A 27,467-nucleotide genomic window follows, 5' to 3' on the forward strand; every position below is an offset into this window, starting at 1 on the left:
TTGTCATAAACAGCTACATGAAGAGTAGTAAGGAAGTGGTTCTATAAGCTGTTAATGTAGTGTGAAATCCTGAAACAACCCATCTTGTTAAGATGAAAACATATTATTTATTATCATTCAGAAGCTTTGGGCAAAAATGTGTTTAGTAACACACATTTGTTAACATGGAATAAAATTACACTGGAGTGTAGCATGGAGTGTATGTGGAGTGGGCATATATCCAGCTCATCTAAAATACAGTCATTTCATGGAAGTGTTAAGCTGTTAAAACATATTGCTATCAAGAAACAGTTGTTTATTATAATAAGCATTGTTTTTCTGCATGACAGAAGTAGGAAAATGTCATTATTAATGCTGCCCGTGATTTGGACAAAGATAGCCTTTGTTTCCATCTACTGAATGAGGTATTTATATTCATTGTTTTGGAGAAACTAAAATTGGAAAACTGAAGGTAAATATTTCTCTCAATCCTTTAGCACAGTTAAATCTACAGGGTTCAGATTAAGCAGCGATGCTGGTATGCAGTTAGTCAGCATTATGTAAGGCACCAAACGTTGTAAAACAGACTACCAAAAATATTATGGTGGTGTCACTTAGGCTGAAGAGCTGCACATTTTCCCAGACCTTCCCTCTTGTCCTTTACTCCATATGCTTATGCTACAATTCATAGAATCCTACATTAGTTTGGCTTGGAGAAGTCCTTTAAGGACAATCTAGAAGAGCCTCCTGAAATGAGCAGGGACACCTTCAACTAGATCAGTTTGCTCTGAGCTCTATGCAACCTGACCTTCAATGTTTCCAGGGAACCTCTCTGGAAAACCTGTTCCATTATTGCACCTTTCTTACTGTAGAAAATTGCTTCTTTATATCTCATCTGAATGAGTCCTCTCTTAGTTTAAAACCATTGCCCTTTGTCCTATTGCAATGGTTCTTACTAAAAAGTCACCATATTTCTTGTAAGTGCTCTCTAAGTACTAGAAGGCTGCCATAAGGTCTCCTCAGAGCCTTCTCTTCTCCAAGTTAAATAGTCCCAACTCTCTCACCCTTTCTTCACAGGAACATATCTCATCCCCCTAACCATTTTTTGTGTCCCTCCTCTGGACCGTCTCCACAGGTCCATTCCTCTTGTGTGCTGGGGCCCCAAGGCTGGATGCAACACTTCAGGTGGAGTGTCACCTGCAGAATGGAGCAGAGCAGAGGGCCAGAGTCACTTCCCTCAACTGGCTGGCCCTGCTTCCTGTTTATGCAGCTTGAGATTCATTTGGGACCACTCAGCTTGATGCTGTCTGTAAACATGTTGAGGGAGCACTGGATCCCATTGTCTATGGCATTGATGAAGATACTAAACACTGCTCTTCTCAATAAAGACCTTTGAAGGACACTCCTCACCACCAATTTCCATCTGGACATTGGACCAGATTATGAGTTACCAGCTCCTGATTTCAGTAGGAGTTGCTTTCTTAGCTAAGAGTGCTCAAATCTCATTTCTAGGTACCCTACTGTTACTTCTGCCTTCCTGAAATTCCAGGTCAACTTGGAGTTTTTGTTGCGCTAATGCAGCTTGCTCATGAAGTACACTCGTTTCCAACACTGCAGCTACGTGGTGCTCATGGAGCCTGAGCTGAATCGAGTGCCATCCTGCTGCTGACCCACCTGAGCCACCAGCACTGCTCATCAGGGCATGACTCCTGCTACACCAGCAGTGAGGGCTGTTTCATGGCCTTCTTCAAGCCATCAGCTCTGCACTTCTGGCTGTGTCCAGATCAGCAGCCACAACTTTCATTCATAGCCATACCCCAAATTCTGGCATCTCCAGATTCTGTTCCCCTGTGTCCCAGTCCGTTAACCTTGCTCTACTCTACTCAGTCCTGTCTCTACTTTATCCTTATTTACAAATCCCTCTGTATCTGCCTACTGCAACATCCCCTCCGTCTTCCAAGGCTCATTAATGCTCTCTGAGGCAGGCTGAAAGTCTCAGCAGGTTGACCTCTTTGTCTTTAGATGGCATATATTCATTCTCTCTCAGGAAGGGAGACGTGCCAGAGCTCCCTGAGCAGCTCTGTTTTTTTCCTCCCAAACTCATCCCATTCCAGACTTCTTAGAGAAAAGCCACAGTCAACTGCTGAAAACTTAAAGGAAGGATGTCATCCTTACCAGGAGGAGCTCCTGGTAAATGCCACTCCCTGCAAAAGAAGTGCATTATCATGAAATGTCCACATCAAGTGAAGGAGTCTGCATCAAGCAGCATATGTTCGGACAGAGAATTCTTTCAGATGATGACAGGACATAAAAACATCTTAATTGGGACTAATACAATGCAATATACTAATTATTTGACAGTGCATAATATCTTTATTTAGAACAATAAAGCATATGTATATAATGTAAATTCCAAATCTGAACTGGTATAAAAAGGGATCTGGGAAAACATCTATCTTTAAGAGGACACATATGTACATACACATCACATTTTATAAACTTTGTTGATCACCTTCAGCCAGAATGTAACTATGCAAAACTGTGCTGACATTTACATTGAAATAAATGAATTTGCCCATAATGCAACCAGCAAACGTCTGTGTCTCTATCACTAAAGAGTCTGAAGTTTCCACGTTCCATTAATTTGATAAAAAAATAACAACATGCCACCATTACTGTAGATTTAAGACAGCTGAATCAGATTTATGAATTGAAAAATGTTGGATAATTCTTAAACGTAAATCAAACTCAAAATATCAGTATTTTATGTGTACTGTTAAAATTTCAAATTAATAATTCTGTTTTGTGTACTGAACACTTTCAGCATATTATGTAGAGCAACAGAGAAAACAGAGCTGCTGCAGATGAGAATCTAAAACATGTGCAGGTTGTACACATACTCCATAGTAAAGCACATTTTATATGCTTATAAAATGACCTTGTGATGAAATAAGTACCATTAATTCATTCAAGTAAATACATCTAAAGTAGAACAGTTACTCAGTATAAGACTATCTGCTTTTTTATTCTCACAAGGCCACTAGTAATTGCATGCAAAGTTCAACTATTTCAAAGGAAACCTAAAAATGTTACATTTCTCACCAAACCACAGATATCCAAAAGCCAAATTTGGTTGACTTTTATAAGAAAAAAATAAAACACCCCTTTTCCCCCCAGTTTTATTCTAAGAGGGAGTCTGCTGATTTTCCAACTATGTTAATGTATGGGCTCTGTCTACCCAAAAAGAAGACTGAAAAACTGATCATTCTTTAGAAGTTAAATTTCTTTAGAAGTTGAGAAGCAATCATTTCTGCCACTCCATCTCCAACTGAAGAGTACATTACTCTATTTCCATTGATTTCAAAGATGTCTCACAAGTCAGTAGTCTTTCAGAATCTCACTATGTCCAAAGTAAAGATCTCCTCAGTGGGCACAGAAAGTTTCCAGTAAATTCACGATGCCACTTCAAAGTGCCATGCCACCTAGTGTATCCATGAATGTCCAGAAGTCTCCTTCTGGGTTGCAAAAGGATTGAGAACACTCAATCAGATCTCTCTTGTATTCAGATCTCTCAAAATGAGGGCAAAGAATGGGAAAACCACGTGGTCCGACAACAGTTCTGCTACTCTAGGTGTCACACGACTTTTGAACACATTCAATGAACAGTGTTTGTGATGTGAAGGTCAAAAAGTATACATGAGCTTTCTTTCTGTTCTCATATAACTCAAAATTTACCTTGCTCCATGGAAGAGATTAAAGTGTCTGACATTATTTGAAAGTGACTGGAAAGTGAACATTTTGTCATAACCAATTTTTATTTCTGTTTCAATTCATAACTGGTATTTTCAATTGAAGTATTGAAGATTAAGAAGCCTAAAATTTGAATAGGCTGCTTTTGAATATCAAAGCATAATTTGGGGCACACCAATGTGACCCAAATTAAGTGTTATTGAGTATTTGATTTTCTGGAAAGAATGTACTTAGAAAAATGAACGTTTTTTTATCAACAAAGAATATTAATAAATATAAGATTTTTGTTTTACTGAAGCTAAAGAAAAAACGCAAACCCTCAAATGCATGAGCTGGCCTCAAGAGCACATTGTATGAAGTATTTAAGGTTTTCATAGAATGTATAAGGATAATTGCTTCCATTTACTGTGGATACTTTTCCATTCAGTCAAAACCAGTACACAGTTATTCTCTGCATTACCAATAAAGTGCAAATTTCCATCAGTTACATCATGCTGACATTTCTTTTAGGGTACCTCTTAAAAAAGTTTGAAACTCAAAGTCTGAGGGCCTTGTGAGTAAAGAACTACAGAGATTCAAAGAAGACTCAGCTTTATATTGGGAATTCCATTTTTTTGAGGAATGCTCTTGCTTTTTAGAAGTGATGAGCAACCCTGGTTATCAACTGATGAGTGCTCCAGCATCTTCAGAATTAATGTGAAGTCCTGATTCTAACACTAAGCTTCTTTTGATCTAGTCTAAGAGAAGTTCCTTAGGTGATGCAAACTGCAAAGTTCTGTTATTCTTAACAGAACTATGCTAATTTATACCAGCTGAGGAGGACTTGAAGACCTTTTTCTGACAAACAGATAGTGCAAAAAAGGCCTGAGTAAAAATAAAAATCCCACATGATCAAATCTTTCAGTGAATTTGTGAGAAATTTCAACCTCATTACAGTAGAGTCAAAATTCCACGCAGTGTAGCTACTGATGATGCCACAGCATCAAGTATGGCAAGGTTCTGAGATTTTTTTCTCTTTACAAGTCTGAAAGACAGTTTTACCAATAATACACACAGACATACAGACCCACACACACACGTATATATTATATGTATGACATATTCTTTGTATGCATCGTTCTCAGAAAATTGAGCAGAAGATTAAAACTTCCACAGGGACTCCTAAAAAATTTAGTAACTATACATTTTAAGGAGAACTCCAAATTTATGCAAAACTTTAAAAGGGTTGGTGGGATTTTTTTGGTTTTTTTAATTTTTTTTTTAGGTTTTCAAGTAATTTAAACTAAAACTCTGGCTGAGCTGGTCAATATCATGACAGATGACAGTTTGTCACCTCATGTGAGCCTTTACCTTTACCCTTCTGAATTTCAACCCCTAATACAGGTAAATAATTCATACTCATTATCTGGGAAGAGATAAGATGAAAAGATGCACAACTACACTTGTAACTTTCACCATGGTATTTTTAGGATTTACTTGAAAATGCACATCTGTACATCAGTCCTGTTCATATTCCATGGATACTGTAACAGTAATAGATGCAGAAGACAGGTGGGAAACAAAGCCTTTCTCTTTTGTTTCAAAAGAATTAACTTTCAAGAGTGGAGAACGCCAAGATATTAAAGCTTACTAATCACTTAAAACACAATGCAAACATTAATTACAGCTGATGTAAGTAAAAGCTAAATACACTCTCAGGATCTTTCAGATTTTCTATGCTATACATTTACAGATAAGGTATAAATGGCATGCATCTTCAGAATTTAAAATGCATTTCATGGGTTTGTCTTTATTGTGATTGAACGCAATTCAGACTCTTTACTTTGCCTTAGCATGACTGGAAATTTCACCAGTGTTCACATACTCAGCAGCTACACTTAATTCTTCGAAGCTCCACGACGTACATTCACCTCCTGTTTACTTTGTCTTCATCCAGTATTTGGTTCTCCTGAACAGAGACCACCAACGCTGATGAATTCTTGACGCTTTCCGTGGTGGGCAACCAGCCACCTGGCAGCCGATAGAGACCACGTGTTGCTGCACTCCCTGCCTTTGACAGGCATAAACACAGCTCCTTATAAGTCTAAGTCTAGAGCACGAGCTCAGGGCATGACTTTGCTTTCAAGTTTTATATACAAAATTGAAGAGTATGTTATCTGTATCCGTTTCTGTGTTTTCTGTCAGTTCAGAGACCTTCATCTGAAGACATCAAGGTAGAGGACACAGAATTTAAATTAAGGATGCAAAGGTATTTGTGACTTGCAATGATTACACACTGTTGGAGGCATTTGAAAGATGCTTTTTTTGTTCAGGACATATTTTGTTTGCCAGAGTCAGCTGCAAGTATTAATGCAATTAAAAAACCTCAAATGTCACACAAGGTAGATATTCACATAAGATACAGTCCTGCTAAGTGCACACTCTTCTTGTCATTGTTCAATTCAGTGTTGGTTTCACAGTAACAAACACAAATTGTCCTCATTTCTGTATCATGTCTATGGAGTCATGGGCAGCAACAACAGATGCAGACTCAGTCTGTCACTCCAGAAGGAATACGAATGTGCTTAAAGCTGCTTCATTTATGAAGCGAACATGGAACTGTTACCTGCCTGAAGAGAAAAACAGAAATTTTGATTTTGCTGATTAGTTTTCCTTTCTGTATTACTAAAAAATAGATCTTTTCCCAGACATACAACATAGACATTTTTTTCTTATAATTTTGGAAATAAAAATAAAAATGCATAGGGATTTCTTTACTCAGAAGGAAAAATGTTATAAGATGTACTTTCCTGATGCAAGAACACACTTGCCTGCAAAAGCTCATTGATGTCATCTAAGGTAATAGAACCACTCTCATGTTTTACAGAATTGTTTGGGCATTTTGGTATTGGCAATCTCTGGCAGCAAACTTCCCTTTGAAGTCATCTGGACAAACCAAACTGAGTTTACATCTTTGGAAAAATGGAACAACTTGTCCAATGCAGTGACAACTTTGCTTCTCAATGAGCATATGGTAGAACAAAGCAGTTAAGGATAATGAAAAATCTCTCAAGCTGTAGATAATTCAATCATATTGAACACCTGACAGTAACTGCTACAGGATGACCTGCAGACTGAGATTGTCTGTTATACTCTGACGCTGCTCTTTCCACTCATGATGTAAAATAAAGAGCCCAGTGCTGTCTGAATTTTCCAGACTCTTACATAGATGCCATGGGTTAAATACAGCACAGTTTCTGTGGTATGCAGCTTCTTGCCAGAGAAGTGCTGCTCTGCAGAGGACAGCTGGGACTGAGAAACCTCACTCACCTTTGCTGCTCACTCTTATATACTAAAGCAAGACTGATGCATCTGATAAAGCCACACAGACTACAGAAATGTGCTGACTAAGCTACAATGATATGAAAGCTCAGCTCTACTTGGCCTGTTCTCCTACACTCACCTGCTAATTTTACCAGATTGTGTTTTTTAGTTCACGTTGCTTTGAAACAGTTGTAGTGTAACAGCTGAAGGATTCTCTGTATCAGCTCTAACACCGAAAAGGAGAAGCAGTAGCTGTGCTTTGTTCTGGAATTCTTCTAAATTTCATTTTGAAGCATTCAAGTTAAAAACCAAAGGTCAATATTAATGAAACAGGATTAATTAAATTAGCTGCTAAAGATCTTATACAATGCTAAATGCTACCTACTGATAGCAAGATTTCTTTTTTTTCCTGAAAATGGACTCTGAATCACTTCATATTGCAGCAGCTGAAAGTAGTTCAGTCTGTGGTAAAACTCTCACCATAACCAACTTACCAGTACACAAAACAGTAACAGTGTTGAGGGAGAAAAAGCAACAGCTACACTTGTAGATGTTCCTTTTCTTTTTGCTGCAACATACTGGAAAAAAAAAAAGGTACTTTATTACTACAGTAATAGCGTTCCAAGGAAATTGAATAGAAGAGTTTATAAATTAGTTAAAATTTAAAGAAGGGAACCCAAGAATTATAATTTATGTTTGATATTAGCTCTTCCTACTTGTAGATGAAAATTCCTAATTTCTCAGGGAGGAGAAAATTCTAATAGGTATCTATGCCATGTATGCCAAAACACATGCCATATATTTATGAAGACATCTGATAGAAAACGCAATCTGTTTCAAGTTCCTGCAAAGGTCCTCTCCTGCATTTAACTGTGTCACCTTTTCTTCATATAAAATATGTTTTGTATTTTCTGTGAAATTAAAAGGAAAATGTATGCTCATTTCACAGGTTTTGACACCTATGAGGATGATGTGCAGAATGAGTTATTTGTAGGAACTAATATACTTGGTGAAATAAATACACAGCCTTCCATTCTATATTCTGTATATGAAGAAAATTTTTTATTACTTTAGCAAGCTTAAACACAGAAAATTTCAGCTCCTGTGACCAAACTGCTAGATCAGAACCTTGCCTATTTGTCCCTTCACCAATGGGCAGCCCAGGCATTTCACACAGTGTGAGAACACTACAGGACATGTCCTTCTGCCACCTGCATCAGGTCTTTCCCTAAATCATTCATAGTTAAAATCTGACCAAACATCATTAAATATGAAGTTAAACAATACTCTCAAAGTGTTTTAACACAGACTTATTCTTACTTAAAATGTCCCTAAATACTTTCCTGGATTTCACAGAAATCCTTGCCCAAGTCATGTCCAAGGAACTTCAAAGACTTGAACTGTTATTTCTAAGATATTTTTGATTCTCTCAGAACTTTCTCTCTTTAAGAATCAGATAATTTAGTGTATAAGTAAGAAGAAAGCCGTGAATCATTTCAGGATGACCTTAAGAAGTTATTAGCATTTGAATGAGTTCTCATTAACTTCCCATAAATACTAAAAAAAAAAAACCCAGAAAACATAGTACCCTGAGGAAATTAAAAAAGTGAAAGAACATAAAAAATGTTATTGTAAAAGGTATTTAAAAGGATTTAGGAGTACAACCAGAAAGTTATTGCTTTCTATTTATTTCTATAACTTCAACCTAGCTTTACAACACACAGCAAATAACAACATTTACTTTATTTTGTTGGTTTTCCTATAGGTCTCAGCAATCTTTCTCACAGTGGGAATAAAGACAGATAAAATAATGCCCCCATAATAAAATACTGTATGCAGAACTATCCTCCATATCAACTTCTGTGTTTAAATCAGAAAGTCCTTTAAATGGCACACTCTAAGCACATACTTTATCTCTGCAGCAAGACCTTGTGTTTGGGGCCTTTTTGTGTTTGTCACACAGCTAAACACAAGTAGTTCTCAGAGATAAAATTACATCTGTAAGTAGAAATTTTAAGTGAAACAATATACCTTATTTCATTTTCCTCTTGATAGTCATGACACTGTGTAGTTTCATCACTTTCTGGTCTGGATTTGGGATGTATTTTCTAGGAAGAAAATGCACTAAAAATAAATATTCTAAAGCTATAAATATTCTAAGGCTTTCTTTAGTAACTATACAATTGTATGTTTCAATTTGTTTAATTTGCTTCAGATGTTCAATATCAAAGTCATCTTGCAAAATGTAGGCCAAACCTTGTCCTCTAACATACATCTACTACTGATATAAATTTTACTATTGAAGGTTTTGTATTGTAGGCAGGGGCATAAGGGCCAAAAGCAAAAAAAAAAAAAAAAAAAAAATCCTTTCTCAATATACAATAGGAGAAATGGAAAATAGGGTGAATCACACAATTTTTGTTTCCAGTTAGAGAGTGATCATGCTGATAAGATAGGATTTCCACTTTGATGGTAGAATTCAAGAATTTGACACACAGATTTACATCTGCAAGTCACAGTTAAGTGGAGATCAAAAGAGGTGTCACTTGCTTTCCAATACAGAATGGTTCTCTTATTCCTACCTTCCCACAGCTAAGAAATGTAGCATCACTATGTAAACAATTATATGTAGTATCTCTTACCTTCCAGTATAGGGCTCCCAAAATAAAGCCAATAAGGAGAGACAGCAATGATGTCAGTGCTATGCTGATCCCTTGCAGGCTGGAGCTGCTAATGAAGCCAAGTGCTTCTTCTGTAATTAAAGATACTCTCATTAGGGAAGACAGATTTATAGCAGAAAACTGTCTTCAGGGCAACACTATTAGTAAGAGCACTTTCATGCACCACCTACATAACAGCATCTTAAATAGCAGAACAGATACTTCAAAGTGCAATGTACATGAGATACACTTCACACAAAATCTTACAGCAAATTTTTGACCACAAGGATGCTCCACCCACTTCTGAAACAACAATGTTGAAAAGTACCAACACCAATTCTCTTTTTGCCATTTGTAGAGAATCATCTCTTTCCTACACTTCAAAGTTTTGGATTTCTTAATTTTTAAAGGTCTTTCTTTGAAAGACAGAGCAATTATTTGAAAAAGAATATATATCAATTCATGCATTTGCACTAGTTCCATCAGACAGCTCCCACTGCCTGCAGACACTTTGCCTTGCCACCAATCAATGACCAACACAAGAGCTCTCAGGGTAGGTTAATGTAACAGAATAAACCTGATCACTTCTAAAGCTTCCTGGAAAGGTACCGCTGACTTCAGCAAGATCAAACCCTTGCACCTTGAGGTTTAACAGTGTGTTATTTGGTTATAACCATTTCTTGATAGCTTTTAACATTTTGTATAGAAGAGCACCAATCCTATTCTTTTATGTACACAACAATTCCCCTCACTGGGAGCTGTCTGCAAGCTGAGACTAAAATTCATCCCTTCAATCATTCGGTCAGTCCCTTCATTCCCTACAAGGGCAGGATGTGGTAAGTCCAACAGAATCACCTGGGGACTCTCCTTCTGAAATGTAAAGTGAATCTCAGGAGACTGGTATTTTGTCCACCCAGGTTTGGTTCATTTCAAACTGGGTGTCCGCAGCTCGAATGGTGGGTGTATTGACAGATTACAGGAAAAGAACCAAACTGTAAGCACTGGAAAAGTGTAGGTGATTGGATACATAGAAATGAAAATGAACTGACAGCACTCAAAATTTGCGTGACTCATGCAAACAGCAAATGTCTAAGCACACACAGTATGATATTCTGGGTCAAACAACATGTGTTTAGTACATTATTAAACAGCCTCCAAGAAAATACGTTAGTTTAGAAAGAAGTGTTCTTATAATTAACTAGCAATTCATTTTCAACTCTCAGATTTTCTTGTTGACATTTTTCAAGTTTTAGACAAATATTCTTTTTATCTCTGGAATTCAGCTGTGTTTTCTAGGCTCAACGTTGTTAGAAATAACAAGAAAACATAAAGTCTATATCTTATATATTCATTATACTACATATATCTCTGTGTCTCATACACTATTTACAAAGTCTAGGTTCTGACTGCAGGGGCCTGAGTTTCACCTATATCTGGTAGATTCGGCACACTAAAAGGGAACATCAGTCAAGCAGAACTGATGCCAGCTTACCGTGAAAGAAATCTGTCTACAGAAGGGAAAGAGAGCAGACAAAGTTCTACAGAGGTGAACAACAGCTGAAAAAGAGAGGCTATTGATTAGTCTGCCTCTCTCTGCTCAGACATTAAAGCCAAGTGCAGACATTAACTGGGGAGACATAACCTTTCTACTTTCTGTCTCAGATTAGGCACAGAGGATGTTTGCTTGCAGAACTGATCTGCAAGAAAACTGGGCAAAATCAAGTGGGTGTAGCCAGCCTGAACAACCCTAGAAATGCTCTCCTGTGCTCATTTATCTAAACTGTATTCTCAGAAGAAAATTCTGGTACTGCTCTTGTGCTCTAAGCAAGTAAAAAGCAATCCTCATTTGCCTAATGCCATTCTTTTCAGTGAGAGACTGCTGAGTTTTACAGCTAAATTATGTAAATCATATGGGGATGGCTATGTTTTCTGGATTCTACCCTGCAAACTTCAGAAAAAAATTAAAAAGTGAAACAAAATTCAAACGAAAGACTCTTCAGGTCATGTAGAGCATAATGTGTTTGATAACATGTTACGGTAGAGTGTATAACCTCAAAAAGCCTCTGCTTACCTACAGTGCTGGACAGCATGTCATGGCAAGCATGCTCTTTTTTACATTAACTTCTAGAGAAATGTTCTGCATGCAGCATAATCAGTGATAATTTTTTATCTTTGTTTTTAACAGTATTTTTCAAAAACTTAATGCAATTTAAGACAGCAGAAGAGACCCCTTTACAATGAGGTATCTAAAACTGGAAAAATCTGATTTCTGAAAAGTTATTTCCAATGCAGGTGATTTCTTCATCATCTATGGCAAACTGAAAGGAATTTATAATTAGCTTTCCATGTGGGGACATGCAATCCAGGGATCGAGCCTAAATACAGTCCAATTGTGACACTCTCCTTAGTCTACCTTTTAAAAATGACAACAGATTTTCTTTTCTACAACATGACTGTGTATGAATTAATTTGAAAGTTAAGTAATCCATAACTACCTTAAAAAGCAAGCAAAACCAGAATATTTAATTTCACTTTCAAGTCCAGAAAAAATTCTCTTGAAAGATCTGGGGAGAATGAAATGAGTCATGGCAGGTTTCTTCCTGTGCCTTTTATTTATATTAAAATTTAAAACAGAACGGGCTGAAGAATTTTCAGTCTGGAGAACCTCTCAGGGACTTGTCTTAATGAAGAAAATGGAGAGAAGGAAAGAAAGCTGGCTACAGGGACTTCTTCCTCTGTTAGAAACTTTGGAGCTCTACACAGAAAGATCCTGATTCCCATCAGTTGTAAAGGCAGAGCAGGAGAAGGAATAGCAGAAACCAGGTGTACCAATAACTTTATGAGCTCTTTGGGCAATGCCAGAGGAACTGCTGACTGATCCAGCAGAGTGAAAAAAGGGAGTGGATGCAGGCCAGCATCTCTCAGAACTCTCACTCTGTATCTTGTGGAAGATGCCCTAAGGAAGTGATCTCATTTGATGCTGATTTATGTATAGTCTTCATGGACATTGGGAGGTTAAGCTCTAAACAAAATATCTTTACATTAAAAGCCACTCAGTTACACAATGAAGTTATTGAACTGCTTCCTACCTCGAACCATGTGTGATTATGATTGAAAGCACTGGCTTCTTTTTTTTTTGCCATATATGTCTCAAAGGAATTTCCAGTTTACCTCTGCTCAGTTCCAGCACAATTACCACAAGATCTTATCTGTAAAAATGCAGAGCAGCTCTCACCTGTTCATTAGGGTTTTCCATTAACTATTAAGTTGGAACAACGGAACAAAGGCACAGAAGGCAGCACCAATTGCATTAAGCCAGAGGTGAACATTTTAAAATTGTTGTGCAATTACTGAATTAAATTATGGTATTTTTTGCTTAATTAAAAAAGGAGACCTTCTTCCTAAAAGCAGTAACAGAGATCTCTGTGTTTACATGTTCTTTGAGGTACTCAGGACTAAATAATAGGGCTAAATTATTGTGAGGAAATGAGAGACAAAAATGTAAGGAAGCAACACTGAACTCTTCATGAAATTATAAAGAATTTTATGGCATTCAATTAAAGGAGAAGTTTTAGTCACAGCTAGTAAGTTCAAGCTTTGATCAGAGCAACATGAAATTCATCTGATGGCTTGAATCACCAAAAGAAGAGATTAGGACTCAAGACTTCTTATCCTGAACCTTCTTCTTTACATAGGAACCATCTCATCTACACTCTCTAGGCAATGTGTGGTATAATCATGCAGAGAAATATGAGCAAGACTGGAACTTTAACAGTTAATTGCAACTTCGGTGGATTACAGTCAGGTTACACAAAGAGGAAAGAACAAATTATGGGATGGTGGCACTAGTCTTTTCAGAATTTTATGAGAAATGAGAAAAGATCTTTCTGCTTCTGAGAAAAGATAAAGGGGAAACATGTTACAAGTCTACATTCAATATACAAGAATGAATAAACCACTATTACCATTCAAAAAACAATTAGAATAGCATAATTATTCTATTTTTCATTTGGCTGGGCTAAGACTTTTTGTGTATATTTAGTTGAGATTCTATGCTATTATTTTAGTTTAATTGTTGTGTAAGTACAATGGAGTAATGAAATATGACTCAACAAAAATAGCAAAATTAAAAATCCATAACTTAGCTAATTTATATACAATTTCTATGATATTTCACAAATTATTTTATTGGATGATGCACTTCAGGTTTGTTTAAGCTGAATATACAGTTCAAAGCCATCTGACTACACAGGCTGTATTAATAGACTCAAAATATATTAATCTGGAGGGGTTCTTTTGCAAACACTGAATACTTCTAAATGCTCTAGACACTATTAAACTGAAGAATAACTCAGCTTAAAACTGTTTAGAATTAAAGGGTTAATTTAAAAAAAATTACTGCAGCTTGTGTCTGAAGATGCTTTTTTTCAGGCTTCTTCTTTTCTCAATGTTTTCCTTTTTGAAATTTGAATTTAGTGATGCTTTTCTGAGAACAATACTGAAGCCAGGGGAATGTTATGCTGGGGAAGCTTCATAGGGGAAGTATTAAGGTTTATTCACTGTTGTTCATTCCAAGAAGGTAAGGATTAACTAAAACCAAAATTTCCTCAGCAATAAAGTCAAGACCAAACTATGATTGGCACCAAAGGCCATTTCAGGAGATAAACCAGTGATGTCAATAAAGATTCCACAGCTCCCTCCCTGCAAAAAACCTCCAAATGAGTAACTACAGAGCAACCAGTCAGCATCCAAATTAATATAATTTAATCTGATTATGAGTTCAAACTGTCCCCAGACCCTGCCAGACATGCAGTCCTCATGTCATTTCTACATAAGGCTGTTAACTGATATCCAATTTTCTAATAAATTGCTTAAGAGAATGATAATCAGTTAAAACACACCTGTACAGCATATGGCAGCCAAGCAATTAACTGCATTATTTTAATTAGGCTTTTTTCCTACTTGATTATCAGTTCCAATTATAAAACAAGATTAATAATCCCGCTTCTGCACTCTCCTCCACAGTACAGAAACAGGTGCCACACTCCACTGCACTGCCTGGCATCCCTCCTCCTGTTACTGTACTGGGTCAAACTCCTTACATCTGAACTTCTCCTGTAATCTGTCTGTTTTTTGGCTTCTTGATCCATTCCCATTGCTTCAGGCTGTGGCTGAATATTTTTCCTCTAGCAATGACAGCAAAAATTATCACATGTTCAGACCTGAGACAGAGACAGGCATGAATACTTTTACCCCTTCCTAGTGCCTCAGAGTTGGCCCTGGGCTCATCAGGTTATTTGCAGACAGCTCTATGACCTCCTGGCAAGGAATCTATGGCAGTGAGTCTTCTCTTTTCCAAAGACTCAGGCTGGCAGCCAGGAGTGGAGGGGGTTTTTTAATTCCTTCTACTCTGAGGGTTCTGGGCTGTCATGACTTAAGACCCACTCTTAATTAGAAAGCAATCAAGAAGGCCTTCAAATCTGATAGCAGCTGTGAGCCAACTACAAGGTAGCATGCATGGTGCTAAAAGCCCAGAGGGTAACTAGATTACACATTCCAAAGAGAAGGATCATGAGAAAAAACTCAGGCCTAGTAGCAATTGTGTCACCAACAGAAGCTACCATTGTGCCCACTAGCCCATTACATCAGGCTGCCCCTCTGCACATATTTCCTCAAGCACAGGGAGTACCAGTCACATACTTCATCATCACACACTCAGATAACATAGACCTTTGCGGAGTGAAAAGGGGAAATTGTAAAGAGAGCCAGATACACATTGTCATCTTGACGTGTCTGGGAAACGAGAACAAGGAAACAACAAGGTTAAACTTTGATCACCATTTCAGGAACCTCTAAGGAAAATCCCCTCTTGTTCACGTGGGAAGCTCCAGATAGTGTTCACCTTGTTGTACATGATGTCACTAAAAGCCCCTGAAACTTCACTGTTTCCTTTCACCTCAGATGCTTATGCCCTTTCTGACCTCCTGATAGGTAATGCTGAGGCTCTTACAGCAACCATTCTGGACTCTTATCAGGGAGCTGTCATGCAATAAGCGACTAAGACAGATAAGAAAGGTGATATGAGTATGCCAGAGAGAAGATTGCAACCTGCCAGAAAGGCAGTGACTTTGCCATTAACCCCAAGTGAAAGCATGCTGACTTGTAGAGGTGGCCCTACTGCAACTACACCAAACAAACACGGGGACTGGCCTCAGGGCTGGTGTAAAGCTTGTTTGGGATTGATAGTACTCTCAAAATGCAACGTACAGGTATCCTCTTTGTTCATGTGAGTACCCTCATCCGATTTAGGGTAGCTATTCTGTTCATTTGGAGCAACTTCCTTTTCTGAGAGTTAAAATGAAATGTCTGGCCAAATTTTCTGAGGCCATATGACTAGTGAGACCTCATGACAGCCAAAACGAAGAGGCCTGCCCTCTCCAAGTTGTAGATTGCTGTCACATAATTGTAACTCGATAGCATCTCTACATTTTGATTAGATAAGTTCATTGCATTTCAGTATGACAGCTGAGAAACACATGGTACACCATCAGGAACATGTAACTTCCCATTAATTTGCACAATTAATTACATTCTTTTCCTCTGAGCTCTCACAACCGGCTACCAGAACAAAATGGAGACATATATTCAATCACTTGTACTTACTGTTACTGCTAGTGCTACTGCCAATGCTGTCATTCCTAAGAGAGCTGGCAGCAACAGGAGGAAACAAAAATGTTTTTGTGACAGCGACTCTGGAATCTAAATAGAAAATGAATATGTCAGAATTATGAAACTTAAAATACAGTTCCCTCTATATTAGACGAAGGGCTACAGGACTACTCTAATGGGGCTATAGGGCTGTTTTAAAAGCTGGCTGTAAGACTCTTCATAAAGTGGATTAAGCCAAAAAAGGCAGTTTTATTAAGATGCAGAAGTGTCTACATGCTAAGCTGCTGCTGAATAGTTAATCTGGAAAAGCAGTTACTGCTTACAAGTTCTTAAGTTATGGCACTGATCTGCTTCTAGTTACTACTGATGTAACTGTACAACTGGACACACCGCCCTAATTAAAAAGCTAATATCTGTCACTGGAGAGAGTAAAAGAAAAGGTAATACAAACCCTCCATTTACTGGAAGGATAAGAAAGAGCTGCAGGAGCTTGACCTGAGCTTGTTAAAATGTTCAAATGAAATAAACATTTCCCTGTTCAGGAAAAGTGGGATGAAATTGAGGGTGACTTGAGGCTGCTGCAATTTACAGTTTGTCCTAACTTCCTCTCCTTTCAGTTGTGCAATCTTAGGCTCTTTTACCGCCTTATAAAACTAAATAGAGCATTAAGAGAAGATAGGAAGGACAATGTAAAAAAGACAATTCAGAATATATTTTGGATGAATAGAAACAGAGCAGCATAATGCAAGGTTATTTTGATTATACTGAGAAATGATGTATCTAGGAGCGATGGCACTAGAACTCGACTTCGAACGGAAACACAACCTTCAGTGTCAGTAGTTATTTTAACTTGCAGTAAAAAGGTGACATGGAGGCATGGTATCAGATCTTTAGCACCTCTGAAATCCAAGGTAAATCACACACTTTTATCTGCCTAGATTCTGTTCCCCAAAAGGAGACCCCTCTTACCATTCTCCGGTGTTCCTACTGTTGAAGGCAGAATGCAGTCATTCTTATCCAATCTGTCTGCAGACTCTTTGTAGACCTCAATGGTACTATTAAAGTGCCTAAAAAAATCCTCAGGAATGAAGTGACCTTCTTCATAGAGGTGACCATTTTCTTTTACAAAATCCTAGAGTAAAATATAGAATTCAGCTTGAAAGAAGGTCAAGGGAGATGCTCATTTCAACACCTCAACAAATGATAAAAAATAGCCAAAGATGATACAAAATCATTTATATTTTTAACCTGCAGACAACCAGATTAGCTGTATACAATCTTCATAAAACAAAGAAGCCTTCTGATCTGAGGATTTCAAATTAGCTTTGCAAATAGAAATGAATTATTAATACAGTGTTGCAAAATTGCTAAGGAATGAAAGACAGTCTCCCATCCTATACCGAAAACCAAGAGACTTTTTAAAATTCCCCTCATTAAAAAACCCCCCTTGATTTCACATTACTTTGCAAAGTTTCACAAGAGTCTTTTAATCTCAACACATGAACACAACAATCATTGGTATTATCATCAAGATGATGGGGAACAAAATACAATAGCTGGGGTACACCACTGCTTAGGCTGAGATCCCTGATAACAGACCTAAAAATAAGAGCAACTATAAACAAGGAAGCACAAGGAAGCCCAGTCGCTCTGAGGTCTAACAGACATGTTTGTGATGCCAGACTAAACAACATGATTGAGATCCATGATGATTATTAACAGTTTTCTTTTTTTTTTTTTTTTTTTTTTTTTAATGTCAGCAAGTCAAGTTTGGCCTGGGGTTACTCTGTACTCTCAAGAAGGAGGACAGTGGTAAGAAATGGTTTAAGTATGTCCTAAAGAAAACCTCCTGGTTTTGGCTCTGAAGTTATTTTATGTTTGATGCTGAAAGTACTAGACTTAAGATCGTTATTCTCTAAGGAAATCAATAGCTAGTTGTTTTGCTGAATTACAGGATATTTACTTTTTCATTCTACAAAATAAAATTCCTCTTCCCCAACCACATTCCAATTGAGTGATTTGAATCATCAGGACAAAAATAGAAAGGAAAAAAAATATATACACTGAAGTCTGGAGATAATTCAGTTTGAACTGGAAAAGTAGGGAATATCTAAATACTCACAGCAGTGCAATGCAAATACATAGCAAGCTTACAAGGTTATTCCACTCTAAAGGCGCCTGAGTGTTTTACTTATTGGATTCATTTTGGGTGTTGAAAAGCTGCAATTACAAAAACTAAGGACTTAGCTGATAAAAACAACTGTATATGGAAGATAAAATACTTGCTCTAAAGGACATGGTGTATTTTACCTGTTTTATTCAGTACGACAAAACCTTCAACTACAGAACTTATTTTTAATTAGTGATAGTCTGGTCAGATTTGGACAACAGACTAGAAAATTAATTTCTTTCCCCCTTCCCTGCCTGCACAGAAAATGAGACATCTCTTGAACAAGAATCCTTCCAGCTGCTGTCAGAATCCAGAAACACATGGAAATGGACCAATGTCCTCTGGTCTTTGCTGTGCCTTTATATAAAAAAGTTAATTAAACCATGGAAAAGCTTTTAGAGCTTCACACACTGTGATACATACTAAGAGTACATTAATAACTTCAACTTCAAATCATCTTTACATTTACATTAAGATCACAAGTAAAATATATAACTTAAGCTGGATACACAAGGAAGATTTCTGCTAGTTACAAAAAGATCAGAATGGATTAATTATCTTAAGGAAGATCACTGCATTTCTGACTTTAAATAACTGCATACAGGTCATTGTATATGCTGTAATTCCTTCTAAAAATTTGTCTTTGAAACAGGAGATAAAAATTAACCAATGTTAGTACAGTGTACTCAGGGCATTTCTAAACAAAGTAGGATTTCAGATGCACAGGAATAGAAATGAAAACAAATCTAATGAAGCCTTGGAAATTCCTAAACTATTACTGAATATTGTCCAACAGAAAGTAAAAAATAAGTATCCAGTACAAAAGCTGAAACCCTGCATAAAATTACCTTGTTTTTGTCAAAAGCAAGGCATGCCATAAGATCATTAATTATCCTTGTGAGATTATTGATGATTGAATAGTTGCTTAAAACATCCGACATATCTGGAATATCTGAAAATTTCTGGAGAAGATTATGTAGACTTATTGAAAATTCAGGCACCATCAAATGCAACCAACAGTGACTAGGCTGTCAGGGGATAAAAAGAGAAACAGATGTAAATTAAATATCAGACATTTGTAAAAACTGGGTAAACATCTCAATGTGTAAAAGTAAATTAGACTGCTTTTTTCCAATTTAAACTATCTCAAAAGTACAAATTACAATTATTCTTCTTTAATGTGACCAATTTTCCCTTCATTCCTTTTGGTAATATTTCTATTCTGACTGATACTGACATATATATTGTTGCTTGTTAAATGCCATCCCTTCATTAAATTCTCAATGAATGCCAAGTGTCAGTGTTGAGCACTTGAGCCTTGGAAGATGTTGCTATGAACCCTTGTCCATGCTTTCATTAACCTATTTGTTTTCTTTTCAATTCCTACTGCCTTAACAATTCTTTAAATATCAGTTTTCATTTATTGCTGTTACCTTAAATGACTCAGTTTACCCCAAAGATCCCTGATTTAAATTTCTTTTCAGTAGAGTTTCTATAAAAATTTTGCATGAAGTCCCTGTGTGCTTTTATCCACCTTTAAACTTTTTAGCTTTATTCTTTCTCTAGCTATTCTTTCTCTTTAGCTAATTCTTTCTCTTCAGCTTTTTCACTAAATGTCATTACTGGGAGCAGTTTCTAGATCTAAAAGCCTTTCTTCTTCCTGAATCTTTGATAACAAAAGAGTTTTGCACAGCCTGTCACTGTATACACTAACACCTATACAATTAGTTTGCAGACAAAGCTTGTACAGCTGTTCACATGACTGAAACCTGATAATTCATCTTGCTGTCTTAGAGGAAGTCATTAACTTCTTTTACTTAGATATATATAACATATATAACAGTAGTCAAATATAGGAAAAGGTCACACAGCCCAGGAAAATTCCTAACATGGCATGATCAGCAAAAATACAGGTAATGCATAAGTCAGAACTGCAATTTGTACCTGCAAATACCTTCCCAATAAAAGCTAATTTTTTAATGGCAAATGTTATGAGAATTTATTCCATATATAACAGTATTTTTCCAATATTGAAAATGTCTCCTTAAAGACTTCCAGATACAAAGATCTTGGCCCAACAAACCCAAAGTGCTCTCAGTATCACTAAACCAGTTTCCAATTGCTGTGCAGTGGACAGGCAGTGCCCACTGAATCCACCTTCAGCAACACAGACAGCAAATGTTTGGCAATGTACACACTTCAAGGCTTAATCTCATTTACTCAATTTCTTCAATAAACCTGCATACGGATTATTTTTTTAAAAAAGACCCAAATCCACAGATGTTGTTCTGCTTTGATGTGTAAACGTTTCTGCAAGAAAAAATACACTTCACATTTCTGAAGACTAATCAGACTATTAGGCTTCCAGGCTTAGAGAACCAAATGTAAATACATTGTTCAGCTCCACCTGAATTTCCACTTCTGTGTACAACTCTTTCACACAATGATAACCTGTGGCAAGTAAGTGATATAACCTTTTGCAATTATCTCAACAATGACTTCAAAAAGAAAGAAACAAAAAGCAAAATGGATAGCATTTGACTCGAGTCTGCTTCCTTTTTTTCCTTCGAGGACAGTAAGGTGAGGGGGGAGGCAGAAGCAAGTAAATCAGAGAAAGTTTGTTGAAACATATTCTGTTCAACCAGCGTATGTTGTGCCATGTCCCACTGCCCCCACGAGACAGGCAACGCATTTTCTTTCCTCTGCTTTGGGGTGGGAACACTGACACAGAACTAACTACTGTGCCTCCCTGAACTGGAAACCTTGAAAACCTTTTCCTTTGAGGTTTTGTGGGTGAGCATTATCCTCTGGCAGGGACTAGCATAAGCTTGCTGCTTCTTCTAGTGAGCATTTGGCAATTCCAGCAGGGAGTCTATTTTGTTGCTCCTGTGGTTTAGCATGCGTGTGGGAGTCTCCTCTAACTGAACTGTTCTGACCTACAAAGCTGTATTTCACAAAAGCTCTAAGTTCTCTTTTCAGTAATGTCAAGTTGTGCAATCACTTGCTATGTCAATACCTACCAAAAACATGGATAAAACTGCTCTAATTGAAAAATATTACATTATTTGCAAAGAGAAATGGAGGCTTGACTCTGATATTTTGTGTAAACTTTGACCAAGATTTACACTTTAGGGCAATTGCAAATGTGATTTCCCTTGTACTTCAGGGTAGCTCTCATTTCTACATCTCTGTAGAAGTTTAAATGTTATCTTCTCTTCTGAATTCAGCCCTTTGCTGTCATCTCTGCCTTTTAACCTTCAGGTTTGACTACACAGTTTATTCTATACAAGACTACTTTTAAAGCCACTCAGTTGCCTTGAGCTAGTGCATAATGCAACAACCCTTTTGTTTAATGGATGGGTCAGTCCGTTCCTGTTACATGCACTACACTGGCTTCCCATCTGCTTTGTGTTCACCCTGCCTTCCTACCTTTAGTCATCTACATTTGGGACTTGCTACCTTGAGTACACTTCCCACTTAATGCATGCGCTGAAGATTAAAATCTATTAAAAAAATTGCAGAGCACCATTTCAATCCCTTCAGTGTTGAGCAAAAGGCATTTACTTTAGGCCAAGTCATGGGTTTCCCAGCTTGCATGGACCAGAGTAAAGCCTACTTATCCCTTGCTGTGGTATGCATAACACAGCCTCAAATTCCCAGAGAAGAATTTAGCCAAGTGGGATCCGAATACTGCTGAGGACCTTCTCCTGTGAAGGCATGTGGCCAAGAGCTGCACCTGCCATTACCATGACTGAAAGGGCTGTGCAAAGGGAACATGGAAGTCTCAGCTCTGAACTTCTCCCTTTTTATTTCTTGGCTGCTTGCTGTAAATGTAAACTGGATCTAAATTTCTGGATATGATGCCCCAAGATGACAAAGCACTGAAAAGAATGGAAAAGAATCTGCATTCTGGCAGTCAAAACTGAACCACGGAGAGAGGCAAGAGTGAGAGCAACCAGGACTCATTGCTCATCATTGCTCAAGCAGGTTCCCTGGCCTTCTTCATCTGCCAACACCCCCAGGAGAGCAGTGGAGGGAATGGCCTCAATCCAGCACAACAGCTAATGGGCTGGAAGCTGGGGAAACAGCACTCAAGCTACAGCTGTCCTCTACAGATGTGAATGTCATCACATCAGACAGCAAGACCAGTGAATTTCAAAAAGCCCAGCAGTCAGAGGATGGTGGCAGCCAATCTTGCTTCCTTTTCCTCTAAATATTGGATATTCTAAGAAATGGAAAATTTTCTATTAGTTTTATTTATATAGGACTTAGTACCTGACTTCATAGCATTTATTCTGCAGTTTTCCTGTCTAAAGAACCAACTTTAAACTGGGTTTTCCAAAGTACCCTAAGTTTTAGTGAAAACCTCAAGCTTCCAGCAAAACTCTTAAAAACACTGTTACATCTGACATAACCCTTCATAACCTCACAATTCAGTGCCCTTCACTATCCTGCACCCTCCTTTTCCTCCTCCCATCTTCTTGTTATTCAGGATTGAATGTTGCTTCTGGCATAATTTTCCAATATCAATAGGGAATATTGCTAGATTTGCTACATTGTAGTAGGGTAGGGCACATTTTCATACGTTTATCACATACAAATTGGATTTTTACAGTGAAAACTTTGCACAGACACAAAACCAGCTTCTTAAATCCAGGAGATATTTTTCAGCTACTGATGTATTTGTACAATGATTAATTCTTAAGACAGGTGCAGTTTAACAGACAAAATCACGAGTTTCTTACTTTTCTCCTTGCCTTAAAACAATATAGCATTCAATATAATTTGTACTTTCAACTTGCTTCCTTTCCTCCTTTTTATTGCAATGTATGCAACAACCAAGTTTTCAATACGAAACTTCAAAATGTTTTTTGCTAAATTGAGGAAAAACAAAAAATATGTAACAGATTGATCAATAAAATAATACAATTTTAAAATAAAAATGTTATATAATTTTAAGATGTATAGATAATGCTTATTTGAAAGTACCGCTATGTATTAAATATGGGATTATAAAGAAAGAATAACACAAAGTATGTTTGAAATTCTACTGGTTTGTTTAGTTACTGACACCATTTGCTGAGCTTGGGGCTCTCTTTACTGGCTGCTTAGTATTTCTTATGCTCTACTGGCATTTCCACTGGCTGAAACAAGAAGGACTTCTAGAGTATGTTCCAAAGTACAATTACTGAGAACCTATTTCTTTAAGAAACTAATATTTTTCAACTGACACAATGAAATAATATTGACAAAATACTAACACAATGAAAATTTGACTTTTCACAAAAAAATAAGTTAAAAAAATTAATATGAAGAAAAAGACTTTCCTAGAATCCCTGTAATTATAAAAGTTTTAAGGGACTGGGAATAGCTTGACATTTCTATTAAATAAATACTTGGGAACCATATGAAAAGTGAAATAAACATTATTTAACTGCAACTTGCTAAGACGTAGGACTAGGTACAGAATGTTACAGCCCAGCCATTACTGGTTCCAGTGGGCTGTTTTATTGGGAATAACTCTGAAGTGGTTGTACATACCAGACTATCCATCTTCGGGACATATTTAAGGGTTATCATATAATCATTTGGGAGATTTCCAACCTAAATGATAAAAACAGATAACAAAAATGTTATTACTTACTACACAAAGTAAGACTTTATTTCCATTACTGCATTCAACAAAATCTACCAAATATCAACACAAACTTTCAGTAAATTACCAGGTGCAGGCAAAAATGTTTACTTACATGCTTACTCTCCTGTGGAACTGCTACTGACACTTATTTATTCACAAGTGAATCACCTTTCCACAGCTCTGCAATATGCCCAGATCTGATCTGATCATGGTCAGTGCTACTGCTTCCCAGCAAAGTTAAAGTCAACAATGGGTTGAGAAGAAGTGATCTGATGTTCTTCCTTGCTGCAGAAATTCCACCGCCCTTCTGTCTTTTAATGCCTTGAAGTGTTTACATGACAACTTCTACTATAGACAACAGAGGACCCAGAAGTATCTTGCCCTTTTTCCTTCAAATAACATCCAACTTCAACATCCATCTGAACCTAAATACTTTCTTGCCTTGTGCTTAGTTATGTACCAGGTCAGAAAAACAACATTAACTTTGGAGTTGTGCTTCTTAGTAATGATGAGCAATATCATTATATCATAGCAATGTCCTGGGGCAAAGGAGAGCTTCCACACACGTAAGATGCAGCTCTGCAGAAGGGGGCGAGCATGAAGTGTGCTGCAGCAAAGACAAGAAGTGGAAGAAGGGTTCCCACTGAATTATCCTATACAATCTGCCACAGATGGGTTCCAACGCCACTGTGAGACATAGCTGAACATCTGGGCAATGTGCTAGGTTGGGAGATGAACAGTCCAACAGTCACTGGACTGCCACAAATCCACAATTTTTTGAAATATTTTTTCAAAAGCATCATAATATGACAATAATACAATAAACCTATCTTCTATCAAGGAAAGTGTCAATTGATACTTCTTATCCTGGTTTGAAATCCACATAGTCAAAAACAATATGCACAGATGTAGCTCCTTTGGTGCAAAAATATTTCTACTTCAGGTTAAAGATCATTCTGTTATGGCTGCTTTTGATTCTGTTGCTATAGCAACCAGCCCAGGGATTTCTTTTCCTCCTGAGCAGTTTTTAGGAAGTAATTTGTTTGGCAAAACATAATGTTTTATTTCTTAATTAAAAGTTTGTTTCAATTAAAAATTAAACCAGTTATTTAAAAACATTATGGTTCTAGAAATGATCAAGGGCAACGCTTATATACAGACAAACACAAGTGAATTCCAGATATTTTTTAATTTATGTGGGCTAAGCTACAATTTTTCAGCTCAATGACATCTACTATTCTCCTGCAGCTTTAGAACAATTTCTGTATAAATGACCCTTAAACATTCCCTCCCATAAACCAGTTTTGTTTCTTCTTTTATTCTTGTTTTATTTTTATACCTACACATTCCCAAAGCAGAAGCACCACTAAAATTCTCTGTATTAATTTCTATTTACCTGGCATTTTGGTGAGTTGATTCAAGATGCTATAAATACTGAAAAATATTTCAACACATTTGTTCTTTCTTTAGAACATCAGATTTATTCTAAATCCTCATCCAAATTTTTTGTCTGTTATTCCTTTCTTTAAAACATCACAGCATCACAGCATATGAATAGGTATTCAATATTTTTTCTAGCTTCCTTTGCATGCCTAGAGAGGTAGGATTAGCAGCACTTTAAGCAGTACAGATGGTGAAGATGCTACTCTACGTGCAAAGTTTCCCATACTCACTCTAGAGGGACTCCACACTTAGCAATGCCAGCAAAACCACTGTTCTTTAAGAAAGGTCACTGGAAGATTAAATTTGTTCCATATAAATGCACACTACAAGAATTGACATGCATTATGTATACAATCTACTTTCCTGGCACCAGAGCCTCTCAAGCACTTTTCACGCACAGTTAAAAAAATTTAAGTGCCCAAGAGCCCTTGCACCTTCTCAATCAGAGCTGGAGCAAACAGCTCAGCCGCAGATATTTCTCTCCTTGACAGACTGTGAATCAGATAAGATATTTTTGAATTTACTACTAAAAATGAAGATCACTGGGAGGAGGGTGTCAAAGACAAAATACATGCACTGCCTCAAGACGAAAGCTGTTAAAGTTTTGTTGACTGAAGTCCACGTGTCAGATGCTGTGCTGGTAAACGATGGATCTCAGTCAAAGTGAGGGACTTACATTTGTATTGCACTTGGACTTCCCAACTCACACACAGAAAATAGGGTAAAGCCCCTGATGTAAGAGTGAAAGATATGTCTGTACTAGGTCTGCATTTTGTACACCCTTGCTTTGCTGAAATGAATCTTGAAATTTTGTTGAACACTAATCACCAAGACTGATCCAAACGCAACCACTGGATTTTCATCTGCTCAAACAATCCTGAAAGGGATGAATGGACTCTGCACACCCACTCTCTGAAGGGTGCCTGACTGCTGTGCCTTCCAACAAGGAGCAGATGACAAGGTGGCTCTGACCTGCCCAAGCAAAGGTATTTGGAAAAGAACTGTCCCTTGAAGCCACCTGAGTCCTGGAATGGCTTTTTTATTAGTTTCCCATCTCAGCTCCATGAGTGCAGTGATAAATCTGAGCGGCCACAAAACACCTGCCTGCACAACTTACCTTGGTTTAAACAGAAGTAACAGTTTTGATTATTACAGAGAATGTCAACTGATAATCTTGCAAAGCAACGTATAGAATCAAAAGCATTGATTTGCTATTAAAATTCATTAAATTTTTCTCTGATTTAGTGGCTGTGTGTGATTGCCGATATCCTAACAGGCTGAGAAGAGTTGAAGAGCAGGGAATCTAGCTCTTTAAAGAATCTTTAAATCCATATAAAACCAACAGTAAGTGCTATATTCCCACTTGTAACAAAATCTTAAACTGGGGAATGTAAGATTACTTTTGACATAGAGAGGTCTGAATATTTAATACATCACTGTTAACATTGCATAGCCCAAACATGTTTTAAAAAATGTTCATGGTCACATAGATGTGGAGATGAAAAAAGGATATAAAAGTAATTTGGGTTCCATAAACTACTCTTTCATTGCAACAGCAGACATGAGAGATGACCTATCTGCAGTCACATCCTTTGAAATGAGGCCTACTGCTCTTGAAAATTTCTTTTATTGTGATTTTAATGAAAATTATAAGGAGACAAGCACGGATATAATTTTTATACACATATAAAAGATAAAGTATGTTAATACAATAAAATTACCATTTTCCATTGTCAGTGTTTTCTTTTTTACTCTGAAGCATATGATGGGAAAAAAACATACTTTCCTTTTGGATATAATTTCTACCTTGAATTTCTCTCTATTTATTTCCCTTTTCCTGTTCTTTTCACAGAAT

General features: G+C 37.1%; 1 protein-coding gene across 1 annotated transcript in view; it reads right to left on the reverse strand.

Annotated features, from left to right (window-relative positions):
- Positions 1 to 4,987: 4,987 nt before the first annotated feature.
- KITLG (KIT ligand) overlaps positions 4,988 to 27,467 on the reverse strand; it is a 53,783-nt gene continuing 31,303 nt past the window's right edge. Inside the window, exons 3-10 of the mRNA XM_054273165.1 lie at positions 24,073 to 24,135; positions 19,380 to 19,559; positions 17,331 to 17,493; positions 16,356 to 16,451; positions 9,675 to 9,784; positions 9,064 to 9,140; positions 7,527 to 7,610; positions 4,988 to 6,338 (exon numbers count right to left, since the gene is read on the reverse strand). Of these exons, the coding sequence (XP_054129140.1) occupies positions 7,571 to 7,610; positions 9,064 to 9,140; positions 9,675 to 9,784; positions 16,356 to 16,451; positions 17,331 to 17,493; positions 19,380 to 19,559; positions 24,073 to 24,135 (729 nt within the window). The 3' untranslated portion in view covers positions 4,988 to 6,338; positions 7,527 to 7,570. The remainder of the gene's footprint in view (positions 6,339 to 7,526; positions 7,611 to 9,063; positions 9,141 to 9,674; positions 9,785 to 16,355; positions 16,452 to 17,330; positions 17,494 to 19,379; positions 19,560 to 24,072; positions 24,136 to 27,467) is intronic.

This window comes from Melozone crissalis, unplaced genomic scaffold, assembly GCF_028551555.1.
Source record: "Melozone crissalis strain CALT ecotype California unplaced genomic scaffold, PUWL_Pcris_2 ptg000004l_1, whole genome shotgun sequence".
In the NCBI taxonomy this organism is placed as follows: Eukaryota; Metazoa; Chordata; class Aves; order Passeriformes; family Passerellidae; genus Melozone; species Melozone crissalis.